This window comes from Lutra lutra, chromosome 16 (genome assembly GCF_902655055.1).
Source record: "Lutra lutra chromosome 16, mLutLut1.2, whole genome shotgun sequence".
In the NCBI taxonomy this organism is placed as follows: domain Eukaryota; kingdom Metazoa; phylum Chordata; class Mammalia; order Carnivora; family Mustelidae; genus Lutra; species Lutra lutra.
This window is the reverse complement of record NC_062293.1, coordinates 20,788,651-20,815,799: the sequence shown is the minus strand read 5'-3', so window position 1 is coordinate 20,815,799 and position 27,149 is coordinate 20,788,651. Positions and strand designations below refer to the sequence as shown.

General features: G+C 53.5%; 3 protein-coding genes across 4 annotated transcripts; all 3 read right to left on the bottom strand.

Annotated features, from left to right (window-relative positions):
- Positions 1–1,153: 1,153 nt before the first annotated feature.
- Positions 1,154–7,446, bottom strand: KRT32 (keratin 32). Its single transcript, XM_047707577.1, has 7 exons — positions 6,971–7,446; positions 6,010–6,092; positions 5,689–5,845; positions 4,562–4,723; positions 4,354–4,479; positions 3,492–3,712; positions 1,154–1,576 (listed from the first exon to the last, which is right to left on the bottom strand). Exons 1-7 carry the CDS (start codon positions 7,433–7,435, stop codon positions 1,447–1,449), a joined length of 1,344 nt encoding a protein of 447 aa, XP_047563533.1. The 5' UTR covers positions 7,436–7,446; the 3' UTR covers positions 1,154–1,446.
- Positions 7,447–13,530: 6,084 nt separating this feature from the next.
- On the bottom strand, positions 13,531–19,565 carry KRT35 (keratin 35). 2 transcript variants are annotated; one of them, XM_047707410.1, is made up of 9 exons: positions 19,448–19,565; positions 18,636–18,708; positions 17,349–18,126; positions 16,420–16,502; positions 16,034–16,190; positions 15,402–15,563; positions 14,986–15,111; positions 14,285–14,505; positions 13,531–14,024 (listed from the first exon to the last, which is right to left on the bottom strand). In XM_047707410.1, exons 3-9 carry the CDS (start codon positions 17,817–17,819, stop codon positions 13,877–13,879), a joined length of 1,368 nt encoding a protein of 455 aa, XP_047563366.1. In that variant the 5' UTR covers positions 17,820–18,126; positions 18,636–18,708; positions 19,448–19,565; the 3' UTR covers positions 13,531–13,876. The 2 variants fall into 2 exon arrangements, with proteins under 2 accessions (XP_047563366.1, XP_047563367.1); XM_047707411.1 differs by lacking the exon at positions 19,448–19,565 and having other exon boundaries at positions 18,636–19,026.
- A 3,215-nt stretch (positions 19,566–22,780) lies between these two features.
- On the bottom strand, positions 22,781–26,546 carry KRT36 (keratin 36). Its single transcript, XM_047708452.1, has 7 exons — positions 26,088–26,546; positions 25,342–25,424; positions 24,936–25,092; positions 24,059–24,220; positions 23,830–23,955; positions 23,435–23,655; positions 22,781–23,039 (listed from the first exon to the last, which is right to left on the bottom strand). Exons 1-7 carry the CDS (start codon positions 26,544–26,546, stop codon positions 22,844–22,846), a joined length of 1,404 nt encoding a protein of 467 aa, XP_047564408.1. The 3' UTR covers positions 22,781–22,843.
- Between the last annotated feature and the right edge of the window lie 603 nt (positions 26,547–27,149).

Genomic DNA, 27,149 nt, shown 5'->3' with positions numbered 1-27,149 from the left:
CCTCTCGTTTGCTTTGTAGACATTCAGGCCCATCTCAAATGCCACCAGCTGCCTAAGGCCCTTCCTACTCTCCCCAGTCGAGTACTTTCTCCCAGTCTTTGCTAGTGTGTGCTCTTTCTCGGTGGGAAGGTAGCCGTCCAACAGAGTGTTTCAAATAAATTCTTCGTTGGAAACAGCTGGACCTGGGTTTGAATCTCTGTCCTTGCATGGAACTTTGGGCAATTGGACTAACCCATCCCCCACTCCTTGATTTCTCTTTTCTAAATGGACACGATGCCTCCCTTCCATGGTGATTGTGCGAGCTGCTGTAGGCTGATTTACATAATGTGCTCAGCACAGCTCCTGGTGCATTGTAAGTGCTCAGGAAGGGGTAGTCATGACTATTACTATTGTCATTATTGTTGTTGTTGTTATCTGGCCTTTGTTGAGGAAGAGTGGGGCCTTACACACACTGGCCTCAGCCCCCTCTCCAATCCTAGACATCTGGACAGTAGGGATCACTTGCAATTTTTGTAACCCCTGCATCCAGCTCTAGTTTGCAAATATGAGGACTCAGAATTATGAATTGCTTGAGTGTCCCTCGGGCCTAACAGCCTATACTGAGTCCTGGGTCCACTTCTTACTAGATGTGTGACCTCGGGCAAGTTTCTCAACCTCTCTGGATCTCAGTTTCCTCATTTACAAAGAGAAAATAATGGTATCTTTCTCACAGATTGTCGCAAGGAGCAAGCAAGGCAAGAACAAATGTCTGGAGGGCTACCCGGGGGCTGGCCAGCCCCTAACACCCACTCTGCACATAGGAGGCCATAGTGAAGGTTATTTGAATGAGTGAATGAATGATCCCATTGTACCAGCTGTAATGAGGTAGAGAGGTGGGGTTATAACAGTATTATTCTCAATTACAGTAGTTTGGCCTAGGTTTCTGGCTTAATTATCCCTCTTCTCTTTATTCTTTTATTACTTGGCTCTGGACCTACGGCCTAGTTTTAAGTAGTATATGGCATGCGGGTCTTTCTAGCGAGTGCCTCCCAAGCCTGTGGAAGCAGACGGGGCATAAAAATAAATACAGAGTTTGGCGACATTCCTCTGGAGCCCAGCTGAGTAGAACTGGCTGGCGGATACAGCAACAAAGCGACAAATAGAAAAAGATGTGTTTGCAGGGCCACTGGATGAGGCTTTATTTACCAGTTAAAAGAATATGCTCTTGAGGCCGAACAGACAACCATGAACATCAGCAAAGAGCAATGGGCAGGTGGAAGGGAGAGGCAGCGTCTAAGAAGTGGGAGCTAGGGTGCCTCCTGCAGGTCATAGCGGGTTGCACAAGCCCACCTCCCAGCACGGCTGCTGGAGGGCTTCCTTGGGGCCAGGGACTGTGGTCAGACTCTGCCTGAGGAGGCTCCAGCCACCCAGCTGCGGTCTCTGCAGGATCCACCGATATGAGAGACTTCAGAAGCGGCCCTGAGGGCAGGGCACGCAAGGCACACAGACCGTGCGGGGCACACAGACGGTGCGGGGCACGCTGGGGGAAGGTGCACAAGGAGGACAGGAGGGAGTGGAGCATGGGTTACAGGGCAACCTGCAGAAGAAAGACACGTGGGGCAGGATTAGAAAAAAGTCCAACTTAGTAACACATGCCGTGGTTCTGCCCCCCAGATGCCTCTCAAACTCCCCCCACTGCTCACCTTCTCCACTCAGCTTCCCTAGTCCCACCTCCACCATCTTTGCCTGTATGACCCCAGCAGCCTCCTCACTGGTCTCCCCAACTCCACTCTTGCCCCTACTAACCACTGTCAACTTGGAGGGCAGAGCGATCTTCTACAAACACAAATAGAAGCGTGCCTCTCCCTGCCTAAAACCATTGGTGGCTCCATGTGGGCCATGATGAAGAACAGCTTCCTTCAACTCAACAGCCACATCCTACTTGAAGCCCTCCCTGAACTCTCTGTATCAAGTCCCCCAGGGCTACCATGTTCCTCCTCCCAGAATGATTCGTGATTATTCTGTTACAGTCCGTGTCCCCTTAAACAGTGAGGTCAGCAGCCATGTACGTACGCACACCCTGCAAACCTGGCCTGGAGTAGGCACGTCATGAGAATGTGTTGAATAAGAAGAGGTAAGTAATTCATGCAGAAGGCATACATGGCAGAGAAAAAAGGGTGATCTCAGAGACTGGCAGATGTGGGCTCAAAACCAGAAACAACACACTGGACAGTATATGGGAACCAGATAGCCCAGAAACTGGACAGGCACCCAGGGACCATATCCGGCCTGAAATATGTTTCGTATGGTGCTGTATTTTTTTCTAATTTGTTGAAAATATTTAAAAATAAGAAGAATTTAATGTTTAAAAGACATCAGGATTCCCAGCTTCTCTTGAACAATCGAAAGACCCAACAATACTGGTTGTTAGAAACGGCCCCAAGGTGGGCGGTGCCCTCACTGGGCTAGGCATAGCTCTCTGGTCCTCCACAGCCCTACAGTGACCCATGTCACTCGTGCATGGTAACAGCCTGCTCCCTGAAGAGCATTTGACTTTGCAACTCTTGCCCCAGGGGGGTGAGACTAAATGACAGAAAAGCAAGGCTGAATGCAGAATAAGAAAATGTCTGCAACAGCAATCAGCCCACCAGGTGTCCCCGGTCCGAGGTGTCCTGTGACCAGGTGACCAGCAGGTCGTGCTGAGCCTCCCTGCAATGCCTAGCTTCTGACCCTCCCCGCTACTTGCCCAGACCAGGGCCAGGGCCTCTTGAACACGCTCCTTGCCGGGACGCCCCTCCCTCTATTCTGTCCTTCCTACAGCCATCTGTGCCATCTTCCTGAAGAGTAGCTTTGAGTTTTCACGGATTCAGTCAAGGAACATTTACTGAGCATTTACTGAGTGCCAGGTGCAGGAGATAAAGAAAATTTATAATGTCTCTGAGTTATAGGTGTTTACCAAATCACTGGGGAGATAGGCAGTTGAGAAAATTCTATCATTTCCTCCTCAAAAAAAAAAAAAAATTAAGGCCTCTTCAATTGTCTATGAAACAATGTCCTCCCTCCCCAGCATGGACTTCGTGGTTCTCCTGGAGAGGTCTTTCTTCTTCCCCTTCCCACCACAGCTCAGTCATGTTAAGCTACCTTGTCCTCCCAAGTGCAGAAAACCTTTCCCCCAAGTATGATCTCCAGTTGCTTGTCTGTCTCCCTAAACAAATGGAAACAACCTGAGAGCAGAGGGCTTGTCACCATCTATCGCCATGTGCCCCATGGTGCCCTGCCCCTGGAAAGCCCTTGGAAGGAGTGTGCTGACACAGAAAGGAACACAATGGTCTCCAGTGGGCCAGGTTTGGGTCAGCAGCACTAACACCTGCCTGACTTTCTTTGGATCGTACCAGCTTCCCAACTGTTTCTTAATCATGGCAGGGCTCCATCTCCTGGGTAGGCCCAGTGGCTTCCCATAGCCTCCTCCAACCCTCGCCTGCAGCCATACAGCCTCAGCCAGGCCCACTCACTTGCAGTCCTCGCTCTCCAGCAGGCCCCGGTACGTGTTGATCTCACACTCCAGCCGGGCCTTGACGTCCAACAGCACCTTGTACTCCTGGTTCTGCCTCTCCAGGTCACACCTGATCTCGGCCAGCTGGGCCTCCACGTTGCTGATCAGACACTGCATCTGGGCCAGCTGGGAGCCGTAGCGGGCCTCGGTCTCTGCCAGGGTGGATTCCAGAGAGTCCCTCTAAGGCAAAGGGAAAGACAAAATCGCCGAGGAATAGACCTATTTTCCTGGTTCAGGAAGAACCAAGAAGAGCCACCTCTTTCTTTGGGGTTGGGAATGACCCCTCCCCACCTAAGTCACCATGAAAACTAATCCCCAAAAGGCTGGGTGACTTATTCAAACTTAAGCAGCTGGCAGGTAACCAGACTAGAATTCGAACCCAGATCGTGTGATCCTAAATCCCTTATTTCTTCTTCAGCCTCCGTCTGGCTTTACACTTTGGATCTGAGGTTCACCAGGCTCATCCCCTATGGCATCATTCAGATCTGTGATCTTCAGCCCTGGCTGCACATTGAAGTCACATGGGAGCTTTCAGAAAATCCTGGGGCCTCGGCCCCAACTCCACAGACTCTGAAGTCACTCATCCAGAGAGGAGCCTGAGCATGGGAAGTGGTAAAACTCCGACAGGCAGCATGGGTTTGGAAGCACAGACCAAGCAGAGAGAATAAGCCTGGGGAGTTGGGTTCAACAGTGTCCACCTGCCCCATGTCGGACGGGAGACACGCCGTGGTGGCTGAATCTGGGCCTCCACCTGCCTCCTCAATGCCTGCGTCTAAGCGCAATGCCACCCAGGATCCAGAGACCACCCAGGGGGCACCCACCAGGCTGTGCTGGGCCTGCAACTCGATCTCCAGCGTGTTGACCGTGCGTCTCAGGTCAATGATGTCCGACTGATAGCTCTGCAGCTGCTCAGAGCTCGTGGCCACCTGCTGGTTAAGTTCCTCCATCTGCAATGGGGAGAGATAGAAGAAGGGCAGGTGTACCTTCCCGGGGACCCGAGGGAGGCCGGCCCACCTGCGAGAGGCCCACCTGCGTGTTGAACCATTCTTCCACGTCCCTGAGGTTGGCCTCCACCACTGTCTCGTACTGACACCGCATCTCCTCTAGCATCCTGTTCAGGTCCACGGGGGACGCAGCGTCTACTTCAATGTTAAGGCGGTCCCCCAGCTGGCAGCGGAGGGCACTGACTTCCTGAAAAGGCACAAGGGTGAAGTCAAATGGTCGCCCCCCCAGCGAGACACAAAATGATGGAACAGAAGATGCGAAGATGTCTAGGTTAGAGGGGCCCTTTGAGGACTGCAGTCCACTGTGCAGCGTGCCCTGTGGTGTTCCAGCGCCGGCCGGATGCTCCCATAACAGCAGAAGCAGTCCATCGCACTCCCTGTCACTTTGGCAGAAGCTGAGAGCCACGACGGGATTTGTTTGATCTCCTTGGGCTGAAAAGGGAAACCCATGCCCCTGTATTGCCAGCCTCCCCCCCCCCCCAGCCTGTGTGTATCTGGGACAGAGGCAGCAGGAGCCTGGCTTCACTTGGTTCAAGGCCTGAGTGTGAGCAGGCAAACCCCGCCCCAGGCTTGGCTGCCAAGGAGAGAAAGTTGTCTCGGAGGCTGCCCAGAGTGTGTGATAATGCCTCATTAGTGGCCTCTTGGTGTGGTTCTCAGCTCTCTGACTTAATCAGGATGAGTCAGTTACCTTAGGGCACTCAGTGAGTATGTGGTACTGATTGTTACTTTTCATCTAAGCCTAAGGAAACCCAGCCAGGATTCCAAAACACTTGTTCTTTCAAATCCCAAGTCAAGAGGTTGAGAATCCATTCAGAGAAGGAGGGGGAAAACACCAGAGCTCTGATGGGCTTTGCAGCACACTGGTGCCCAGGGTGGAGGAATTTCCCTTCGAGGACCTGCCGGCGACCGGGCGGGGGGGCGGGGGGAGCATCAGAAAATAAAGGGTTGGCCTACAGCTTTTGGATATGCAAACAGGAGAGCAGAAGAAGAACAGGGTGGGGACAGAAAAAGGAAATCCACCTCGGAAAGTTTCAGTAAACTGGGCAAGTCCCAGAAACTTTACGTGGCAGTCCCTGGGAATTTCAACCCCAAAACCTTGCATCCTTCCCACTCGGCTTCCCAGGGCCACGTCAGCTTGACTTCAGGTCTCACCTGCTCGTGGTTCTTCTTGAGGCACAGCAGCTCCTCCTTCAGGGACTCCACCTGGGCCTCCAGGTCAGCCTTGCACAGGGTCAGCTCGTCCAGGATCCGGCGCAGGCCATTGGTGTCGGCCTCCACCAGCTGCCGCATGGTCAGCTCCGTCTCGTACCTGTGCAAGGGCAGGGGCAGCAACTGAGGGCTAAAGCTGAAGACCAAACTCAGGAAAGGCCTGGAGCTGCTGGCGCTTCTCCAGCCCTCTCTGAAACTAATGGAGAGCTGCCCCCCTGAAGACTTGCAGGGAGGGGAGGGCCCGTGTGCCCCCGCCAGACTCACTTGGTCCTGAAGTCGTCCGCAGCCAGCTTGGCGTTGTCAATGTGCACGACCATCCTGGCGTTCTCTGCCTTGGTGCACAGAACCTGGTGGGGACCAAGGCACAAGAGGTGATTAATCCAGGACAAGGAAAAGGAAAAAGATCCCAAATGAGAAGCCAGTAGCTGATGGGGTTCAGCAGCCTGGGACCCATCACTGCAGAAACCCTGCTTTCCTAGAGCTCTAGAGAATATTAGATGAACCGCTAATCATTGGAGAACACAGAATTTATTTTTTTTTTAGATTTTATTTATTTATTTGACAGACAGAGATCACAAGTAGGCAGAGAGGCAGGCAGAGAGAGACGGGGGAAGCAGGCTCCCTGCTGAGCAGAGAGCCCGATGCGGGGCTCGATCCCAGGACCCTGAGATCATGACCTGAGCCGAAAGCAGAGGCTTAACCCACTGAGCCACCCAGACACCCCCGGAATTTATTTTTTAGGCACTAGGTCTTCATGAATCCAGCTGCCCCTATTTTGGTTGCAATGAACAATGTGGAAGGAAAGAATCTCGTTAAGTCTGAAGTCATTCATGGGACAGACGGACCCTTAATAAGCACTAACATTTACGGAAAACTCACCATTTACCAGAAGCTGTGGTAAACACTTTACCTGCCTCGATTCATGGAATCCTCTTACCAGCCCCACCAGGTGAGAGCTCTTTTCATCCCCATTTTACAGATGAGGAAACTGAGGTCTAGGGAAGAGAAGGCCCTCCCAAAGTCATGCAGTGGTAGAACCGAGACTAGATCCCAGTCCTCTTCCGCATTAAGGGCTCTAGCTGAACGCTCAAATTATGAGATAACCCCATGCCCTAGGGAAGTGTCTTTCCCCTGAATGTGGCTTAATGAATTAACAAGATTCAAATCTGGAGCGCTAGCTCTTCTGGCTGCCTTCCCCGTGAGTCCGTTCGCTGCTTGCGCTCACCTTCTGCTGGAGCTCCTCAATGGTCCTGAAGTAGGACTGGTAGTCGGGACTCATGGTGGCCACTTGAGACTGGTAGGCCTCTTGGATCTTGCTCTCCAGCTCCGCATTCTCCCGCTCCAGTTGGCGCACCTTCTCCAGGTAGCTGGCCAGCCGGTCGTTCAGGGACTGCATGGTCTCCTTCTCGTTGCCATTGAAGGAGCCCTCGCAGAACCAGCTACAGGTGCCCACGGAGCTGGAGATGCTGCTGGTGGGCCGGCAGCTGCTGGGCCAGCAGGAGCTGGAGAGGTAGGTCTTGGAGAAGCAGCTGGCGGGCCGGTAGGTGATGGGCACGCTGACAGAAGGCACGCAGCTCACGGGCTGGCAGACATAACCCAGGCACATCTCAGGCCGACAGCTCATGCTGCTGGAACAGACAGAGGAGGGCCGTGGGCAGCTCTTGATGGAAGCCGGACAGTTGGAAGTCATGTCTGGGAAGGTCCCTTCTCCTCAGCGGCGGCCACCTGGATTGCTGGTGTCTACAGACCCCAACCTGCTTGGGCCTTTTTATACCCCTGGAATGAGGGGGTTCGCTCTAGAAAGTCATCATGGGGTGGTGTTGATGTGCACAGCCCCAGAAGAAGCTGCTAATTAATTTATAATTTGGTTTCCAATAAGGAGTTCCCTTCCTCATAAAAGAGGCCAAGCTAGTCATTTGGCTAAAGCAGGACACCAGGCTCCTGTCACTGATCACCAGGGGAGAGCTTTGGGACACATCTTCAAAGGATCAGCTCAGTGGCTGGGCCCTCATTACCAGGGCGGGGCTGCCAGGAGACCACAGCACCTGGCCCTGAGCTGCCAATGGCTTTGCCCACTGCATCCCCGCCTGCTCGGGCCCTGAGAAAGGCTGGAGTTCTGTGGGGCAGATGCTGTTCCTTTTAATGAGAGCGTTCCCTGTGGGGACAGGCCTGCCCCCCAAGGAGGAAGTGTGTGGGTGCTGGAAGCTGCATAGATAATGGCAGTGCTATGGTATAACTCCAAGGAGATAGGAAACGGAACCTCAGAGGCTTCTATACCTGTATCATCTCTCCAACCTGGGGAAGAAGTGATAGCAGGGAGGAGAGACAAACTCTGGACACAGACAGAAAGCTGAAAAATCAGGGGCATCTTTTCAGCCAGATGCTAGCAAGAAAGAGAGACATGAGGATCCCACTCTCAGAAAAGGAGGTCAGTGTCAGGACCATCCCCATGAGGCAGACACTCTTTCTGGACCATCTCGGGATCCTCCCTTCGTTTAGCCCTGCTCCACAGAGATGCTGAGAGTTCGAAGACTGTCTGTCGGAAGGACGGGGTCAGGCTGGAACAGGCTCTGTTTTCACTTCCTGCCACGCAGGCCTCACTTCAGGACCTCGGAGACAGGAAGCAGAGTGAATCAGCTCCCTCGAGAAGCAACCCTCTGAAGCCCTGGAATGAGCGGAGCTAAGGGACTGGAGCAGATGTCTCCAGCTATAGAAGCCTTAGGCATTCCTCAAGAAAGCAACAGGCAAGGGGCACCTGGGTGGTTCAGGTGGTTAAGGACCTGACTCTTGATTTTGGCTCAGGTCATGATCTCAGGATCGTGAGATCGAGCCCTGAGTTGGGCTCCACATTGGGCATGGAACCTGCTTGGGATTCTCTCTCTCCCTCTCCCTTTGCCCTCACTCCCTCTCAAAAAAAAAAAAAAAAAAAATGGCACTAGGCAAGACCAGTGGTTTTCAGTCCTACCTATGATACCTGCAGGCTCACATATCCCTTCTTCAATATGTGGGGTTAGAGAGCCACTATTTTTTTTTTAAGATTTTATTTATTCATTTGACAGACGGAGATCACAAGTAGGCAGAGAAGCAGGCAGAGAGAGGAGGAAGCAGGCTCCCCGCTGAGCAGAGAGCCCGATGCAGGGCTCGATCCCAGGACCCTGGGACCATGACCCAAGCCGAAGGCAGAGGCTTTAACCCACTGAGCCACCCAGGTGCCCCGAGAGCCACTATTTATTCATTCAGCTTCTCAGTATAATATTAGGGTGTAAGTACTTGCCTTATTTTTTTCATCTATTTCTAGAAATGTTGGCAGAGAGCCAGGGAAGGGGAAACGCTGTGTAGCCCAGTTCCCTGAAATTTGTTGCACCAACCATAACTTCCAGTTCTTTTGTCTGGATTAACTGTTCAGAGAAGACAGTGGCATCAGATAGAAGGAGGTTATGATGACGATACCAGCTAGCTGGAATGAGACCAGGCTGGTCTCATTGGACCAGGCTGCAAAATCGTAACCAGCATCTATTAAATCTATACAAGCACTAGGCACAGTGCTTGGTGCCTAACATTAATTTGCCCACTTAATCCTCACCCAAAAAAAAAAAATGTAAAATAATTATTATTGTAATAAGATGTAGCAGTGGTTCTCCAAGTGTGGCCTCCAGACCAGCAGCATCACTTTGAGAACGTGTTAGAAATGCAAATTCCTCACGCCCACCCCAGGCCCGCTGAGTCAGAAACCCTGAGGGTGGGGCCCAGCCATCTGTGTTAGACAGGTGCCTTTCCCAACTCATTCTGTATTAAGTGAGTTCTCCAGGTGGGCTTGAGAGTCACTAAGGTGTAGGAGCATCTCTCAGTACCTGCCATCAGCATTCCTCTTGCAGAAAAACAATCTTTTTTTTTTTTTTAGATTTTATCTATTTATTTGCCAAAGAGAGAGAGCGCCCCCAAGCTGGGGGAGCAGCAGGCAGAGGGAGAAGCAGACTCCCCGCTGGGCAGGGAACCCGACGCAGGACTCGAGCCCAGGACTGGGATTCTGATCTGAGCTGAAGGTAGACACCTAACTGACTGAGCCACCCAGGTGTCCCAGAACTGTCTTTACTTGAAAAAAATACAGGGCGCCTGGGTGGCTCAGTGGGTTAAGCCACTGCCTTCGGCTCAGGTCATGATCTCAGGGTCCTGGGATCGAGTCCCACATCGGGCTCTCTGCTCAGCAGGAAGCCTGCTTCTCTCTCTCTCTCTCTCTCTCTCTGCCTGCCTCTCTGTCTACTTGTGATCTCTCTCTGTCAAATAAATAAATAAAATCTTTAAAAAAAAAAAAAAAGAAAAAATACATAAGTTCTTAGGGTAGAAGATGAGACTCCAAATGCCTGGATATTGACTGGCAAGACATTAGAGAAGACAAGGGAGAGGTATTGGATGTTCCCAGGACAATCATGGAAGCAAAGGGTGTAGGGGAAAGGATTGCAGGAGTGAGGAGGACGGGCACCAGGAAGGAGCTGAGAGGCCATGCTGTGAAGTGCAGTTCACCCCGAGGCATCCACGGGAACTTCAGCAAGATGCACTAAATTGAAACTCTTGGCATGAGCACTGATTCCCATGACAGAGGAAGGACTGGGTCTCACGCCCGAGTGTGTGTGAAAAAGGAAAACAACGGTGTTCAAAGCCAAGATCGGGTGAAGGATGGGGACAGGGACAGGTAGCCCAAGGGCAGGAGCAGACGCAGCCAGTTCTCAAACACAGTTGAGTCCAGAGCCTGTCTACTGTACACCAACGCCTCCGAGGCCAAAGTCAACCACTGGGCAAAGAAGTGTATTTGAAAAAGGGAGGGAAGGGAAAGTCACTCAGAGAAGGGCAAGGAAGTGGGAGCAAAGGAGGAAAGTGAGAGCTGGGAACTATGTTCAGGGTGGAGGGCCCCTTTAAACAAGGGTAGGTGGGCGGTGCCTGGGTGGCAGTCAAGCATCTGCCTTCACCTCAGGTCATGATCTCAGGGTCCTGGGATGGAGACCCTCAGCGGGGAGCCTGCTTCTCCCTCTCCCCCTGCTCTTACTTGTTCTATCTTGCTCTCTCTCTCATAAATAAATAAAACCTTAAAAAATAAATTTATAAACATAAAAATAAAAGTAGGTAGGATGCACATGGGGGCCTGGCCCCAGACTGTCTCGTTCTCACCATTCTTTGAAAAACTGGATTGACCCCAGACAAAAGACCTATCAGAGCTGAATTTAGGTAGTTCTATAATCCAAAAAACCAGTTTGCCAACCTGCCTATAGTGTTGTGTCAACAAACATAAGCAGAAGGATCATCAGACATTTGAGAGAAGTTTCCAACATCGCAGACAGAGACACAACAAAATAAGCAAACAAATGGAACAGTGAAGAAGAAACTGGAGGGAACGGAAACAATGCAGAAATCTAGAACAATCTACTAACAGGGACACGGTGTGTGTATTTTTTAATGACCTCAGAGTTAAGAATGGCAGTCATGAAACAAGAGCTGGATGTTATAAAAGAGAAACAGAGAAGAAAAAATAACTCTCTGGAATTAAAAATATGATAACTGAAATTCAAAGTTTAGCACAGACGCTTGAGATTAAAGCAGATGAAAAAAAAAAGAGCTGAGGAATGGTCCAAAGCACCTGTCAGAGATCTACTGGGACTGAGGGCTCACAGCCTGAGCCCCCCAGCTGCTGTGCAGAAAGGCCCTTGCCCTAACAAAGAAGGCCCCAACCCTGGCTGTGCACTAGAGTCACTTGGGAAGCTTTTTAAAACCCCGACACTCGGCCATATCCCAGACCAACTAAGTCAGGATTGCTGGGGGTCAAACCAGTGACCTATCTACTCTCCAGGTCATTCCAGTGTGTGGCTAAGGTTGAGAATCTGTGACTTGACGGAAGCAGCATTATATTCAAAGAGCACAAGCAGATGGCGTAAATAGTAATGAGGCAAGGCTCTACCGGCTCTGGTTCGCTGCATCTTGGAGGGACACAGGATGGCTTTGGAAGAGGTTTGGACCGCAGAGGATGTCATTAAGGAGAAAGTGCAGCTGATGGGACCTGGAGTTCACTCAACTCTTGCACAGCTTGCTGACAGCAGGTTCCCCATGCCCGACTTTCCTCCGAGTCAGAAAAGATAGTAAGCTACAGAATGGCATCTCTCCTTTGGCTGCTTGGCATTGCTGCCTGGAAGGAAAGCTCAGAGATGACACTCTGGGCAGGGAAAACGCAGATGTCAGCCTCAGGGCAGCCCAGACCTCCAGTTAGGGTAGACAGTCAACAATATTGAGCCAGCTTCAAAGGCCCAGCATATGCTTGGGAAAGCAGTATGGACCTCACAGTATGCTCAGTGTCCTGGCCCCTGTTTTACTGATGAGGAAACTAAGACTCAACAAGGGGCCACCCCCGCTAATCTCCCACAGGCAGGAAGTTCTGGGGATGGGATTTGAACCTGGATCGGTCTGACTCCACATTCAGTGCCCATCTTCAACACTACTAACTCCCCGACCCCTTCAGCAGGCCTCCTCCTACCACTGAGGCAGGGAGTGGGTGCCCTTCCTTTCCCACCCCCAATGCCCCCCTCTGACAAGGCTTAATCTAGATCCGGGCATCTGAAACCCTGTCTGGCCCAGGGAGGCACCCAGTGAAGGTTTGTTGAATGAAGTGAATGATCAAGAGACCATCATCTTCTTCGAGGGGGCTGAACTTCAACAAAACCAGGCATGACGTTCCAAGAAGAGCAAAGTCGAGGCAGTGGAGGAAGTCAGGAGTGAGGAGGCTGCGAGAAACCAAAGCCCCAGGCTCTCCTTTATGGGGGCTTAGGAAGGGAATGACTCTAAAGTTGAATCAGGGTGAATGATATCAGGCCCCCTTAAGGGGTGGGAGTCTCAGGCCCACTGGGTCACCTGTCTTTCCATAATCCAATCTCCACCTTGTGTGCTGTTACAACTCTCTTAACATCACTCAAATTCCGTAGTGGTGCTCTTGGCATCTTATGAGGAACACAGGGCTATCTGGAGACAACCTACCTTCCTTTCTACCTGAGGAAGTTTTACCTTCGTTGCCATGTCCCATTGGAATCCATGGAGTTTGGCATTTTTCAGTTTGCTGGGGGAGGATTGTCTGGACATAAATGAGAACCTTTGGGCAAAAATGCTGGGAGCTCCCGCTTCCATTCGGAAATGCTCTGATACCCAAAGGCACTGTATGTAGCATCAGATACCAAAGGGACACTGAGCATGATGAGTCTCTTACAGACAAGAATCTCTGAATTATAGCTGGAGGTCACAATGGCCAGCTTACTCGTGCACCGGAAGGGGTATAGGTTTTGGAGGGACCTGCTGAGCTGGCGGGCTATATGATAGTATCACGGTGGAAGGAGGGAAATGAAGATACCCTGGTGTGGGCTGTCTATGTTGCTGCTCTTTTGAGAACCACAGGCATGAAATGAAAACCAGCTTAACATGCTTCACCTTGGACTGCCCCCTGGCTTTATCCATCTTCCTATGGGATCCCAGGGTGGCCATGTAGACCAAGGAGGGAAGTGGGAGAGGTCTGGTAATACGGATCACCACATGGGAATCTTGGAGAAGCGTCTTCATCAGGAGAGCTGAGCCACTGAACAAAAAAGACCCCTGGGAGGCCCTTAGTCACCCCAAACAGGGCCACAGGATCTGTAATCCCCCAGGTCATATGCGGTCAAACATCCCTATTCACCCGGCCAGGAGTCACCCCTCTTCATGCAGCAGAGACACACAACAGGGACACCGGAATGGTGCCGTTAGGCATCGAGAGCCAAAGCCAATACACTTTATTGTTCTACCCACAGAGGCCCTCTAGTATATTTCAGAACCCACAATAGCAACACGCAGAAGGAAACCTAACCCAGGAGGCAGCCTCAGAACAGAGAGCCTGGCTGGCACCCACTGAAATGATGAGGAAATTGAGGCTTCCAGGGACAGCCAGCCTTAGCGACAGGCTTGGAGAGACTTGGAGGGATATATTTGCAATGAGCCCTCCCGGAGCCAGGCCCTGGTGCCCGGGGCTCTGCACAGAGAGAGGGGATTAGTCTTTAGGGTCAGGGTTGAGCAAAGGCCAAGTTCAGCCCCTGGAGACAATGGCCTCGGCTTTCTAGGCCAGTTCCTCTCAGAACCGGCCCCCCGGGCAGGGCACACAGATGCTGCGGGGGCTGCAGGTGGTGCGGACCGCCCCAGGTCCGCAGGAGACAGCGGGAAGGCAGGGGAGGCACGACTTGGCAGGTGTGTGGTCAGGGGCACACGGGTTACAGGGCAGCCTAAGAGAAAGAGAAAGTTCACGTTACTGTGATTTTCCTATCCAATAACTCAGAGCACCTTAAAAATCACCCAGTCCTGCCCCCTTGTTTTACCAATGGGAAAAGAGAGGCCCACAAAGGACTGGCTGGGGTCGCGTGACAAATTTATAGTAAGACCAGAGCTCAAACTCCAAATGCTGGCTCTCCCCAGGCACCATGGCGTCTCCCCAGAACTTTGTAGACTGCATGGGGAAGATGAGGGAGTACACAGTGACACTCACTTGCCCTCCTCGCTCTCCAGGAGGCCCCGGTACGTGTTGATCTCACACTCCAGCCGGGCCCGCACATCCAGAAGCACCTGGTACTCCTGGTTCTGGCGCTCCAGGTCACTCCTGATCTCGGCAAGCTGGGCCTCCACGTTGCTGATCAGACACTGCATCTGGGCCAGCTGGGAGCTATAGCGGGCCTCGGTCTCTGCCAGGGTGGATTCCAGAGCATCTCTCTGTGAGGGCAAACGGAGAAGGTGAGAGGTCAGAGAAGATGCACTTAATCCGTGTGGGTCTCAGCGAGTCCTCAGAATCCAAGAACAGAGACTCAGAAAATCACTTTGAACCCAGAGGAACCATAATGAGACATCTCATCTGAGACTGCCAGTTAGCCGCTGGAGCCTCCCTGATCTAGAGAGCATCTCCCCTAGTAATGAGATCTCTGAGGAAGTGATAATTACTCAGAATAAACCTACTTACACAAGGACAGGAGCTGCTGCCAGAACATGTCTGTTGCTATAGGTGTCCCGTCTTTTCCCCCCGGGGACATTTGTGAATGGGGGCTGGGACCTCATTCCACCCTATGCAGAAAATCCCTAAAGCACGAGAACTTGAATCCCCAGAGTCTGCCTGTGTGGTCAGAGCATGGAGGCCCAGTGGGCCCATGTGCTGCTGGGTTTGGTCCCCCAGCAGCCCTGCTCAAGCCTCGGGCTCACCATGCTCTGCTGGGCCTGCAGCTCGATCTCCAGGGCGTTGACAGAACGTCTCAGCTCGATGATCTCCGCCTGGCAGGACTGCAGCTGCTCGGAGCTGGACACCACCTGCTGGTTCAGCTCCTCGGTCTGAAACATACACACACAGGACCTGGTCAGGAGCATCAGGACTCAGCTTCAGAGGTCCACAGAGACCGCGCAGAATCATGAGCCAAGCAGGACCTTCCAGAACACCCAGTCCAACCCATTCATTTTGTCCTTGAGGACATTATTGCTAAGAGGACAGCAACCTGCCCAAGGTGCACAGCAAGGTCCAAAGAGAGCTGAGGCTCAAACCTGGTTTCGTGATTTGGAGCCCCAAGGTCAGTTCCGTTTGATACCCCATGTCTCTGTTGCACTGACTCTTTCCAGGTACCTACCTGAGTATTGAACCATTCTTCGGCATCCCGGCGGTTATTCTCCACCAGGGTCTCATACTGGCACCTCATCTCATCCAGAACACGGTTAAGGTCAACAGGTGGGGCAGCGTCCACCTCAACATTGAGCCGGTCACCAAGCTGGCAGCGCAGCGAGTTCACCTCCTGTGGCACAGATCAGGGTCAGCATCAATTGTCCCAGCCGGCTACCTCACTCACCCTCTTCCCCTACTCCTACCTGCTCCCCATGCTCACCTGTTCCCCCATGCTCACCTGTCCCCCCATGTTCACCTGTTCCCTCATGTCCACCTGTTCCTCATGCTCACTTGTTCCCCTGTGCTCACCTATTCCCCCATGCTCACCTGTCCCGCCATGCTCACCTGTCCCCTCATGCTCACCTGTTCCCCCATGCTCACCTATTCCCCCATGCTCACCTGTTCCCCCATGCTCACCTGTTCTCCCATGCTCACCTGTTCCCCCATGCTCACCTGTTCCCCCATGCTCACCTATTCCCCCATGCTCACCTGTTCCCCCATGCTCACCTTCCCTCTTATGTTCACCTTCCCCATCTCCACCTCCTACCCATATTCACCTCCTTCCCATGCTCACCCGCTCCCCTCCTCCCCTGTGCTCACCTCCTCGTGGTTCTTCTTGAGGCACAGCAGCTCCTCCTTCAGGGACTCTACCTGGGCCTCCAGGTCAGACTTGCACAGGGTCAGATCATCTAGGATCCGGCGCAGGCCGTTCATGTCTGATTCCACCAGCTGCCGCATGGACAGCTCCGTCTCGTACCTGCCACATACGTAACAGGATGCCTGAAGCTCCATTTCCTTTTTATGTCCAAGTCAGATCCCACCCCAGGCTGTGCTCATTCTGTGTGTCCCACCTTAATACCTCAGTGACTTAAGACAGCAAAAACCAAATTAAAAAAAAAAAAAAAAGACAGCAAAAACCCTGCATCCTGGCATTGCCAATATCCAGGTCTACCAGCCCCCAACCAAGGAGCAAGCAGGACACTCACTTGGTTCTGAAGTCGTCTGCGGCCAGCTTGGCATTGTCGATCTGCACCACCAGCCTGGCGTTCTCTGCTTTGGTGCACAGGGTCTGGGAAAATAAAGAAGTGACATGTGAAAGGAAGGACAGTCTGCTAGCCAGAGCTCCCCAGAGCTGGCAAGAGCTACCTCCAGAGGGAAGGAATCAACCCTCTCTGGATTCCTGGCTTCTGAGGCTCTGTGAAGGCTTATGGGCACACAGTAGGGATCAGACAGGGAAACCTGTACAGCCCCTCCCAGTGCAGAGCCTCTGAGACCCATAACCCGGCATGGACTAGGGGAGATGAGGAAATGCTGCAGCAAAGACTGGCAGGGGGACTAACTCTTGCCTTCCTAACTCCCAGGCCACTGGGGCCTCAGGGCAGGTCCTGAACAGCAGCATACTCTCTGATTCCTTGGTCACAAATGGTCCCTCCCAGGAGCCAGCAGGGACCCTCAGAGGATGCGGGCTGAACAAAAAGGAAACTGCTGATGGGCTTTTCCTTCCCTGAGTTCTTTATAGAAAATCTGATCTGCACCAAAGAAATGAAGTCCAATCCCCTCGCCTTTAAAAAAAAAAGGGAGGGGGGGAATTAAAACTCATAGAGATAGACCATGCTAGCAAAGGTTATACAGTCAGTGAGTTCACAGAGCCTGGCTCCACCAGCTGCCAGCCGGACCACCTAGAATAAGTCACTTAATCAGCCTGAGCTCCGGTGTTCCCATCTGTAAAATGGGCTAATGATATCTTCCTCATCAGATGACGGGGAGGAGCAGATGAGGCCACAGATGTGCACACGCTCCGTGACCTCTGAAGTGTCCCATGGGAGCAGGGCCAACAGCATGGGTGTCCTAGCTTCCAGTCCAGGGCTCATGGCTTCAGACTCCCGAACAGCCAGAGACACTCTGAACCCCTTACCTTCTTCTGGAGCTCCTCGATGGTCCGGAAGTAGGACTGGTAGTCAGGGCTCAGGTAGGGCACCTGCTGCTCACACCACTCCCGGATGCGGCCCTCCAGGCTGGCGTTCTCCCGTTCCAGCTGGCGCACCTTCTCCAGGTAGCTGGCCAGCCGGTCATTCAGGGACTGCATGGTCTCCTTCTCGCTGCCGGTGAGGATGCCATCCCCAAACCAGCCCCCACCCAGGTTGTAGCTGGTAGTAAAGCCTCCGGCCGGGAGGCAGAGAGCAGACAAGCAGCCAGCTGCCCTGCTGGGGCTCCTACCCAGCCCGACGGAGCATGCTGAGAAACTCCGGGCCCCGCGGGAGAGGCTGGGGAGCTTGTAAGAGCTGCTGGAGTACATTGCAGACACGCGAGCAGAGCCGCCGCCAGCTCCCCCCAGGCCCCTGAGAGACCCTGAAGAGAAGCTGGCCTTGAGGCACTTGGAAGCCATGGCCTCAGCAGCCCAGACTCAAGTGAGAGGTCTTCGAGGCCGGATGCCCCCCAGTGCAGAGAAGCCGCTCTTCACCCCAGGTTTATACCTCTGCTCCAGTGGGCGTTGGCCTTTACAAAGGGTTTTCTCCTCATTAAAGTTAATACCATTTTCTATAAGAACCCCTCATTACCCTGTTAGTTAGCTTCCCATGAACATTTCCCGGCCTCGTAAAGTGGGAGTCCCGTTGAACTGACGGCCACGTCGAGACATCTCCTCCGCCCCGTGTTGCCGAAAAGACCAAGTATCCTCAGTTCTTCAAAGGGGCCTGTCATCCAAGCCCAGACCTCAGCCTCAGCCTCAGCCTCAGGAGGTGTGGGAACCCACAACCACAGTCTTGACGTTCTCTAGCTTCATCTCCTTTTATGGGCCCAGTGCAGGGGGGTGGGGGGGTGGTGTAGAGGAGGCTCCTGGGTTGGCCCCTGGGTGATGGAAGAGCAAGCCTAGTTGTTGTAGGAAGCAGAGACCTCATGCCCAAGGAGACACAGAAGGCTCTAGAATGACCCTGGAAATAGGGCCATGGTGACCAGCTATCCCCGTTTCCCCAGGACTATTCTGGCTTTAGTACCGAAAGCCGCCTAACCCTGGGAGCTTCTCAGTCCCACACAAAATGGGAAAGTTGGTCACCCCAGACAGAGCAGAGCCCTGGGGGACAGACAACCTCCCCACTCCCTCCCTCCCTCCCTCACAAGGAAATCTGGCTGGTTGTATAGCCCCAACATCAGCCAAAACAACTAGAGGTCAGCTAACTGAGCACCAGCACGTGGTGACACGTACCCTACGTAGGAAGCTATGTCTCCCCAGGTCCTGGCTGAGAAGTAGGGCAGCCTTTCTTGCGGCTGCCTGGGGGCTGAGGCGGAATGTTGGGATATGATCACAGACCCCCTCAGGAGACACAGTCTGAACTTCAGAGTTTCAGCTCTGCTACAGGAGTTGTCTGGGCTGATGTCCAGAAGGCTTGACAAGGGTGGATTCTTTTTCCAGAAAACCCAATGTGCCAAGGGAGCGAGGCCTGGGAGAGGGGCCAAGAGCTGAGCCAGAGGGCAGGTGGAGCTGCAACGGATGGAGCCTCATCAGGAGGAGCCCCGTGTAACTTGCCTTCTAGGTGGCCCTGCAGTTTGGGGTCCTGTTGGCTCTTCTAGGGATAGGTTTTACCTTCTTGTCAGGAGAACAGCAGCAAGCTGAGCTCCAGCAGCCTTCCTGGTGTGGGACTCACTGCTCTGCCATGCATGGTCTCACTTCCCCGTCATGTTGCCCTGTGAGCCCAGGCTTGTCACCCCCACCTCAGAGCCGAGGAAACATCTAGAACACCACTGCTCGTAGTGAGTGCTCAGGAAAGGCAACCACTATGATTACTGGTCCCCACATGGGTTGAGTCTTGCTGTAGTTGAGCTGACAAGGCTAAGAAGCTGTCACTGGGGAGTGTGGATGGGCTCTGAGCACCTGGGCCACCATCCCACAGGCCGGGTGCCGTGTTTGGGGGCCTCAGATCTAGAACTCTCATGAGTCACCATGCCCTTCCCACACCCAAGAGCCTGGTGAGACCGGCACCTGCCCAACAAAATCCCAGGACCCATTGTCTGCCTCACCTTCTCCTCCCTGGAAATCCATGCCCCAGTGCAAAGGACGCAGCTGAGCTGAGAGCCCGGATGAGCCACCTTTGCCATTCATGTTTCCCATCCATGTGTATACAGGGTTCCACCCAAGCCCTGCTAAGTCACAGCCTCCCGTGCTCTGGGCTCAGTGAGGGCTACCCTGGATCCACAGGACCCTGAAAAGCCACAGCAGCCAAGGCCTGGGAAACCTCATGCTGTTTACACACCCCTGGGGGTCACATGGGTTCCTAGGCAGGGCTCCACACCTGTGCTGCCCAGAACGGGTTTGTCTCCCCCACACAGACCAGTTAATGACAAGGCTAATGGTACCAGCCATCCGTCACTAAGTGCTTAGGACTGCCAGGCCTCGTGCTGAGCTGTCTCCAGGCATTGTCTCATTCACAGCTCACAACAATCTCATGAGACTAGCATCACCAAAAGCCCCATTTAGTAGATGAGTAAATTGAGGCTTGGAATGTTTCTGGAGCCTACCCCTGCTCCAGCCCCGCTTTGCCCTCCTGGCTCTGAACATCCATGGCAGCGACTGATGGTTGATCTGCTGACCCTCCCTTCACTGATGTGCTCAAATTGTCTGGTGTTTGAGCCCTATCTTCCCAGGGAGACTTGTACATTCTCGAGGGCAAGGACAGACCTCTTATTTCTCTTGAAATCTCTATTGTTCAAGCACAGTGCTGGCTTCCAGATGTCTCAGAGGGAAAGGGTAAATGAATGAATGCTTTGCCTGTGGTGAATTGTGCTAATTAAGAAGGCAAAGGAAAGGTTTTGAGGGAAGGGGAACATAATAAAAGGGGAGAGAAGGAATAAGGTAGGAAGGAGAAAAAAGTGGGTAGGGAGCTGGAAGAGAAAGACACTTCCAAAGACAGTCTTACTCTCTCTACTGCTATACATAGGGAAACTGAGGCTCAGAGATGGAAAGAGATTAATTTTATAAAACATAGAAGTAATATGTTTAGGGACGCCTGGGTGGCTCAGTCAGTTGAGCTTCCAACTCTTGGTTTCAGCTCAGGTCATGATCTCAAAGTCACGAGATCGAGACCCGCATCTGGATTTGGGCTCAGCAGGGAGTCTGTGGGAGATTCTCTCTCCCCCTCCCCCTCTGCTCCTCCCCCTGCTCATGCTCACTCATTCACTTGCTCTCTTTCATAAATAAATCTTAAAAAAAAAGAAAAGTAATATTTTTAAAGCTATGAGATAACCTCTAAATCATTCTGGACTATTTCCATTCTTCCTTAGCACTCTTCTTATAGAAAAAAATAATTACCTGGAATCCCTTATTGGCAAGAACCAATCTTGCTTAGTAAGTCTCCGAATTACTTTCCCTCCAGGACCTGAGCCCTCTGCTGAGATGGGGTCTGCACTGTCTCCAGAACATGGCCATGCTCTAAAAACCCTTTGCCCTCCTCCTTCCTGCTCTGCCCATCCTTCAAGGCCCCCATTAATTCCAAATCTCCCCTACACCCCCAACTCTCCTTGATCTCTCCCCGTCCTGAGAACCCGAGAGCCTGCCCCACACGCACACTTGCCATGCCCAGTGCTGGGGGGGGCGGCACAGGCGTTGTCTCCCGTCTCCCCAGCTGGGCCATCGGCTTCTTGAGGACAAGGCCTGAGATCCCACACTGGGTCCAGCTGCCTCCCCAACGTCCCCACTTCTCCATAGACGTGCCGCTGCTTTAGCACTGGGTTTTCCACACACGGGGTGTTCAGTACCTATCTGTTGACTGACTAATTGACCTGAGTGTGTGTCAATGAGCCAGATGGCATCTTGGCATCAGTATAAACAAGATCAGAAATGCCTTGAAAAAAAGGATTATGTTCACTCTGGGGAAATTCGATAAAATATAATGTGTCCTATCATCTCTCTCTCTGCTATCGAGAAAAGAGCAATGACATGGGCATCAAAAGGCTTGAGAGGGCATCCTAAGCCTGCCACTCGCTGCGTCGGTGTGGGCCCCTGGCGGTGCTAAGTTCTGGTCTGCCCAGTAGTGAGGAATTTAAGCTAGAACTCAGTTAAGGGTAGGTTACGAGGTTGAGAATAGGAGGGCTTCCTTACCCAGTGAAGTCAGAACAGACGTCCGTCCCTGCCCATCCCTGGTTGTCTCCGTGCACCAGCACGCAAGGGTGGGACACGCTCTCTGCACCCCCAGCCGCCCACCTCTCCTGTCCAGAGCCTCAGGCCAGAACGGAGAAATGCGGACATCAGGGGTGCGGAGCACAGGGAGGAGCAGGACAGGGCAGGGCTGCCCCACTGACTTTGTCCAGCAGGTAGTAATGACTCAAGTCGTTGGGGAGAGGTGAGACAATACTAGGGGGAAGGGCGCCAGCATCCCAATCGGAATGGCCGGACCATGGCCTCTTCCTTGTCACTCGCTGCTGTGTGGCCCCGAGCAAGCTGCTGTCTTCTCCGGCCCTGTGTTCTCCACAAAGAATAAATCCAGGGGACAAAGAATAAGCCGAGGGGCTCTCAGACATCTCACAGGTCATGCTTCTCTGCTCAGAGGGGTGTCCGGGGCCCGGCACAGTTAGGCTGGGCTCCCAGAAGGGCACAGCTCAGCCAGGAGAATTCGGGGCACTCTGCCCTCTGCCCCACAGTGAGCTTCCTTCCCCCTCCTCCCTGTCTGACCCCCCATACGTCCTTGTCCCTGACGCCCTTCACTTCAGCCCCGTATCCGGCACTGGGAGTCAGCTGGCCCTCCTGCCTTCGTCCCCGAGCTCCCCTCCCTGAGGTGGTCAGTCCAGGCTGGCTGGCTGTGGTCTGCCTCTCCCCACTCGGTCCTGGAAACTGCTCTCCTGAACTGTCACCAGGGTCAGGCCTGGGGATGAGCCAGCAGGGTGGTACAAGCTGGACAAAGGAGGAGAAGCTGAAGGGGAGGAGAAGGGGCCCCCAGATCCAGACAGGGCAACTGAGGAAGGCTGGCTTGGGAGACTGTCCCTTGTGGGGCCGCCCCAGGTGGGTACCCATGGGCAGGGCCGAGACTGTGGGCAATGGCTATGCCCTTCTGTTCACACGGCCAGGGTCTGAGGTATCCCCATTTTTAAATATTTTAATCGTCCTGTCACTTCCTACCACTCAGATGCAGGAAGATAGACCTGAGACCAAAATCCACAGCTTTACTCTGACCCTTGATCAAACATCCGCACTAGCTAACCTCACAAGAACAGACAGAGTCAAGTTTGCAATGCCAAGAGAACACAGTTTATTGGGTATATTTCCAGAGGAAACTAGTTTTGCGTAGCATAAAAGCAGTGAAGTCCAGAAACACAACATAAGAAGTATTTTGGTAGAAAAAAATCTGCTGAGCAGGGAGCCTCTCTAGGGAATGGGGGGTCATTTAGAGCCGAGAGCCATAGGCATGTCCTTCCCGGGGCTGGCTACAGCGGGCAAGGCTGCAGGTGCTCCCTGGAGGAGATGACTTTCCCATCTCTGATCTCCTCAGTGATGGTTCGGATCTGGGTGCTGACCTGGGGGGCCAGGCCGCAGGGCACAGCTGGAGCACAGGGCCCGGTCGAGACATAAGGTCCCCTCATGGAAGGTTTGCATTCCGTAGCACAAGGGTGCACAGGCAGCCTGAGGAAATGAAATCGATCAGAGGGCATTGGGCATGAGGCATGAGACTGAGATCCCCATTAAACAGATTTAGAGGATAGAGTGACTATAGGTGGGTGACAACGACGAATGGCTTCAGTGCCTCTAAAAACCCCAAGGGCTGCAGGGATGAAGACAAGAAGCCCCCAGCCAAGCACAACCGTTGGCGAAGAGCTGTGGCGGCACGAGGGGGCAGCTTGTCCCCATTGTGATGACCAAGCTGGGACGAGAAGGGATCTCTAGAGAAAGGCTTTGAATAGATCCCCGTCTTCTGCGCACTAAACTCTGCAGAGACTGACACCCTCTCTGAGGCCCTGAGGGGTGGTCCAGGGAGCCCTGTCCCCACACCTGGCTCTCCGGGACCCACAACCACTCACTTGCAGTCCTCGCCCTCCAGCAGGCGGCGGTAGGTGGCGATCTCTGACTCCAGCCGGGCCTTGACGTCCAGCAGCACCTGGTACTCCTGGTTCTGCCGCTCCAGGTCACACCTGATCTCGGCCAGCTGGGCCTCCACGTTGCTGATCAGGCACTGCATCTGGGCCAGCTGGGAGCCATAGCGGGCCTCAGTCTCCGTCAGCGTGGATTCCAGGGAATTCCTCTGTAAGGGGAGAGAGGAAGGGCTGCTCACGGGAAGGAGTCCCGCCCAGAGCCCTGAAGCCCCGGTTATCTCCACATCCTGCATGATCACGCTCCAGGATAAGCCCCGTGCCAAGACTGGTGGGTCAGGGCTTGCCAGGGGCTGCGGCTGGTCCCTCAGGCAGAGGCCACTCACCAGGCTGTGCTGGGCCTGCAGCTCGATCTCCAGGGCATTGACCGAGCGTCTCAGCTCAATGATCTCTGTCTGACAGCACTGCAGCTGCTCCGAGCTGGACACCACCTGCTTGTTCAGCTCCTCAGTCTGAAACGCAAGAGGCCCCAGAGTGTGGTCAGATCAAGGGAAGCTCCTTTCGAGGAGAACCACTGCCCCAGGAGCCTGTGGTCCAGGGCGGCCCCAGCCCCACCTGGGTGTTGAACCAGGACTCCACGTCTCTACGGTTGTTCTCCACCAGGGCCTCATACTGGCATCTCATATCATCCAGGATCTTGTTGAGATCCACTGGGGGGGCGGCATCTACCTCCACGTTCAGTCGGTCCCCAAGTTGGCAACGGAGCACGTTGACTTCCTGTGGAAGGGAGGCACGACGGCACCAAGGTTGTGGAAAGGATGCCGGATCGAGGGTACAGGAGGCTGGGTTCAAATCCTCCTCCCTCAGCGGCCGGCTGTGTGACCTCAGACTTGGATCTTAACTTCTCTGAGCCTAGGTCCCTTCATGGACATACACCTACCTACTCTGGGGATACGGGAGAGTCAAAGATGATGCAAATGTCAGGCAAATAGAATAAATGTTATCAGGCACTAATGTCCAGAGGGAGATTTAGTGTCATGGGATCTGTGTGACCTTAAGCAAGGGACTTAACTGCTCTGTGCCTCATTTTTCTCATCTGTAAAATGGGACAATTGTGAGGATGAAATGAAGTGAGAGCAAAATGCAAAGTATTTAGGGGCGCCTGGGTGGCTCAGGTGGTTAAGCATCTGCCTTCAGCTCAGGTCATGATCCCAGGGTTCTGGGATGGAGCCCCGCATCGGGATCCCTGCTCAGCGGGGTCCTGCTTCTCCCTCTGCTGCCACCCTCCTCCACTTGTGCTCTCTTTCTCTCTGTCAAATAAATAAATAAAGTCTTTTTTTTTTAATGCAAAGAGTTTCAGATAGCTTCTGGCATACAGTACGCCCTCAACAGATGCCAGCTGGAGTTCCTGTGGGAGCCATGGTCACCGTCGTTGTGCCCAAGGGTCACCCAGGTTGGGAAACGCTGGAAGGTTGCACAGCACCAGCCTCACCTCCTCATGGTTCTTCTTGAGGCACAGCAACTCCTCCTTCAGGGACTCCACCTGGGCCTCCAGGTCGGCCTTGCACAGGGTCAGCTCGTCCAGGATCCGGCGCAGCCCGTTCATGTCCGACTCCACCAACTGCCGCATGGACAGCTCTGACTCGTACCTGCACACACAGAGCCCTGCTGAGTCTGCAGGGAGGGAGCCAGGCACAGGCTGCCTTCCATCAGCTGAGGGGGCTGACTTGGGGTCAGCAGCACAGTGAGTCTTTCCTTGGACGCAGAAGGGATCCAGGGCCTGTGCCGTATTCCCACTTACGGTTCCCTCTGGCCTTCCTCCCAGCTCACCAGCTCCCAAGGCCGAGGAGAGAGGCGAGGGAAAGCACAGCAGACCTTCCCCGCTGGGGCCCACTCACTTGGTCCGAAAGTCATCAGCAGCCAGCTTGGCGTTGTCAATCTGCAGGACCAGCCTGGCGTTCTCAGCCTTGGTCAGCAGGATCTGAGGAACAATGGCATCCCGTGAGCTAGGGAAGGCCCAGCAGGGTGGGGTGGGTGGGCGGGGATCGCCCAGCTCACAGAGGCCATGCTTCTAAGTCCCACCAGTACCCTCAGTAGCCCCAGCCCTGAGCCCAGGTATGGAGGGATCACCAGTCCAGGAGGGCCACCCCTAGAAGTAGACCCCAAGGTGTCACGGCAGGATGCCTCAGAGTGAGGTGGAAAGAACCAGGCCAGCCTGGATTCTGATTCTGCATCTAACACTCAGAGGCTGTGCAATCTTGGGCAAGTTACTGAACCGCCCTGATATTTAACTTCTGTATCTGTTAAATGGGTCCAGTAATAGCTATCTCTCCAAGATGAGGAATAAATAATCCAATGGATACCAAGCATGAGGCACGGCGCCTACATCCTGTAGTCGCTGGGTATATGCTATTGCCCCTCCTAAGGCTGAGATGGAGAGGGGAGGAGAGGATGGCTGGCAGAGTTATAAGCAAGCAGAGGACTCGCACAGACGTGTGGGTCTCCCAGGAAACCAGGACCCCAGACAGAAGAGCTTGCCCTGGACAGAGAATTCCCCAAGAGCTACCATCACTGGGTAGTCTCTTGGGATGAGACAGGGACCCCCAGGGCTGGGGATGCTGGAGAGGGGCCAGGGCCCCGTTACCTTTTGCTGGAGCTCCTCAATGGTCTTGAAGTAGGACTGGTAGTCTGGGCAGATGTATGGAATCTGAGACTCGTACCACTCCCGGATGCGTTTCTCCAGCTCTGCATTCTCCCGCTCTAGCTGGCGCACCTTCTCCAGGTAGCTGGCCAGGCGGTCGTTCAGGAACTGCATGGTCTCCTTCTCGCTGCCATTGAAGGAGCCCTCGCAGAACCAGCCCCTGCTCCCGACAAAACCAGAGGGGTGGCACCCAGCGGACAGGTAGGAGCCGGGAAAGCAGCTCCCAAGGCTGGACAGGCCCATCCTGATGGAGGAGGCAGACCCCACAGCTCCAGCAAGACTGGGAACCCTGCAGGAGCCCACAGAGCGGACGGAGGACACCCGAGAGAGGCCACCTGCTGGGCTGCATAGGCCCTTGGCAGACCCAGAGGAGAAGACTGGGGAGCAGACCTGGGTGGCCATGATCCTAGCAGAGGCAGGTTATAATATAGCAAGGAGCTTGGGTTCTAGGCTCTCAAGGCCTCTCTGGAGTATTTATACACACTCTCTGTGGGGTGTTGGCATGTTAGTCTTGGGAAAGCCTGTTCCTCTTCCAGAAAGCTAATCTCATTAGAATGTGATTTTTGCCACCCATCCAGAATTTCTTACCTTATAAAAAAAAATTTTTTTTTAATTTTGCTTGCTAAGTCAGGACTCTCATCTGTTGTCATTTCCTGGGAGAATATGAATTTTATTGCCTCTTCAAAGTCTTTGCACCAGATCCCATAAATTGGGAGTGGCCTCACAAATGACATTTGGTTCCTCCTCTCTGTCCTGGGCCTTCCCCTGAGCATCCTGGTCATCCCACTTGTCACCCCCACCCACTTCCCCTGCACTCACAGGTGCTCACGGATGCCTGGACCCCCAGGATAGTTCAAAGGGAACTACAATTCATGGAGCTCCTACGCTCCAGGCCCTGGTTACTTCCTCTATACCTCACAACAGTCCTGGGAGGTGACCGATCTGTCTCCATTTCACCCACGTGGAAACAGACGCCAAATGGCCAAGAACAACCTTGCTCAAGGG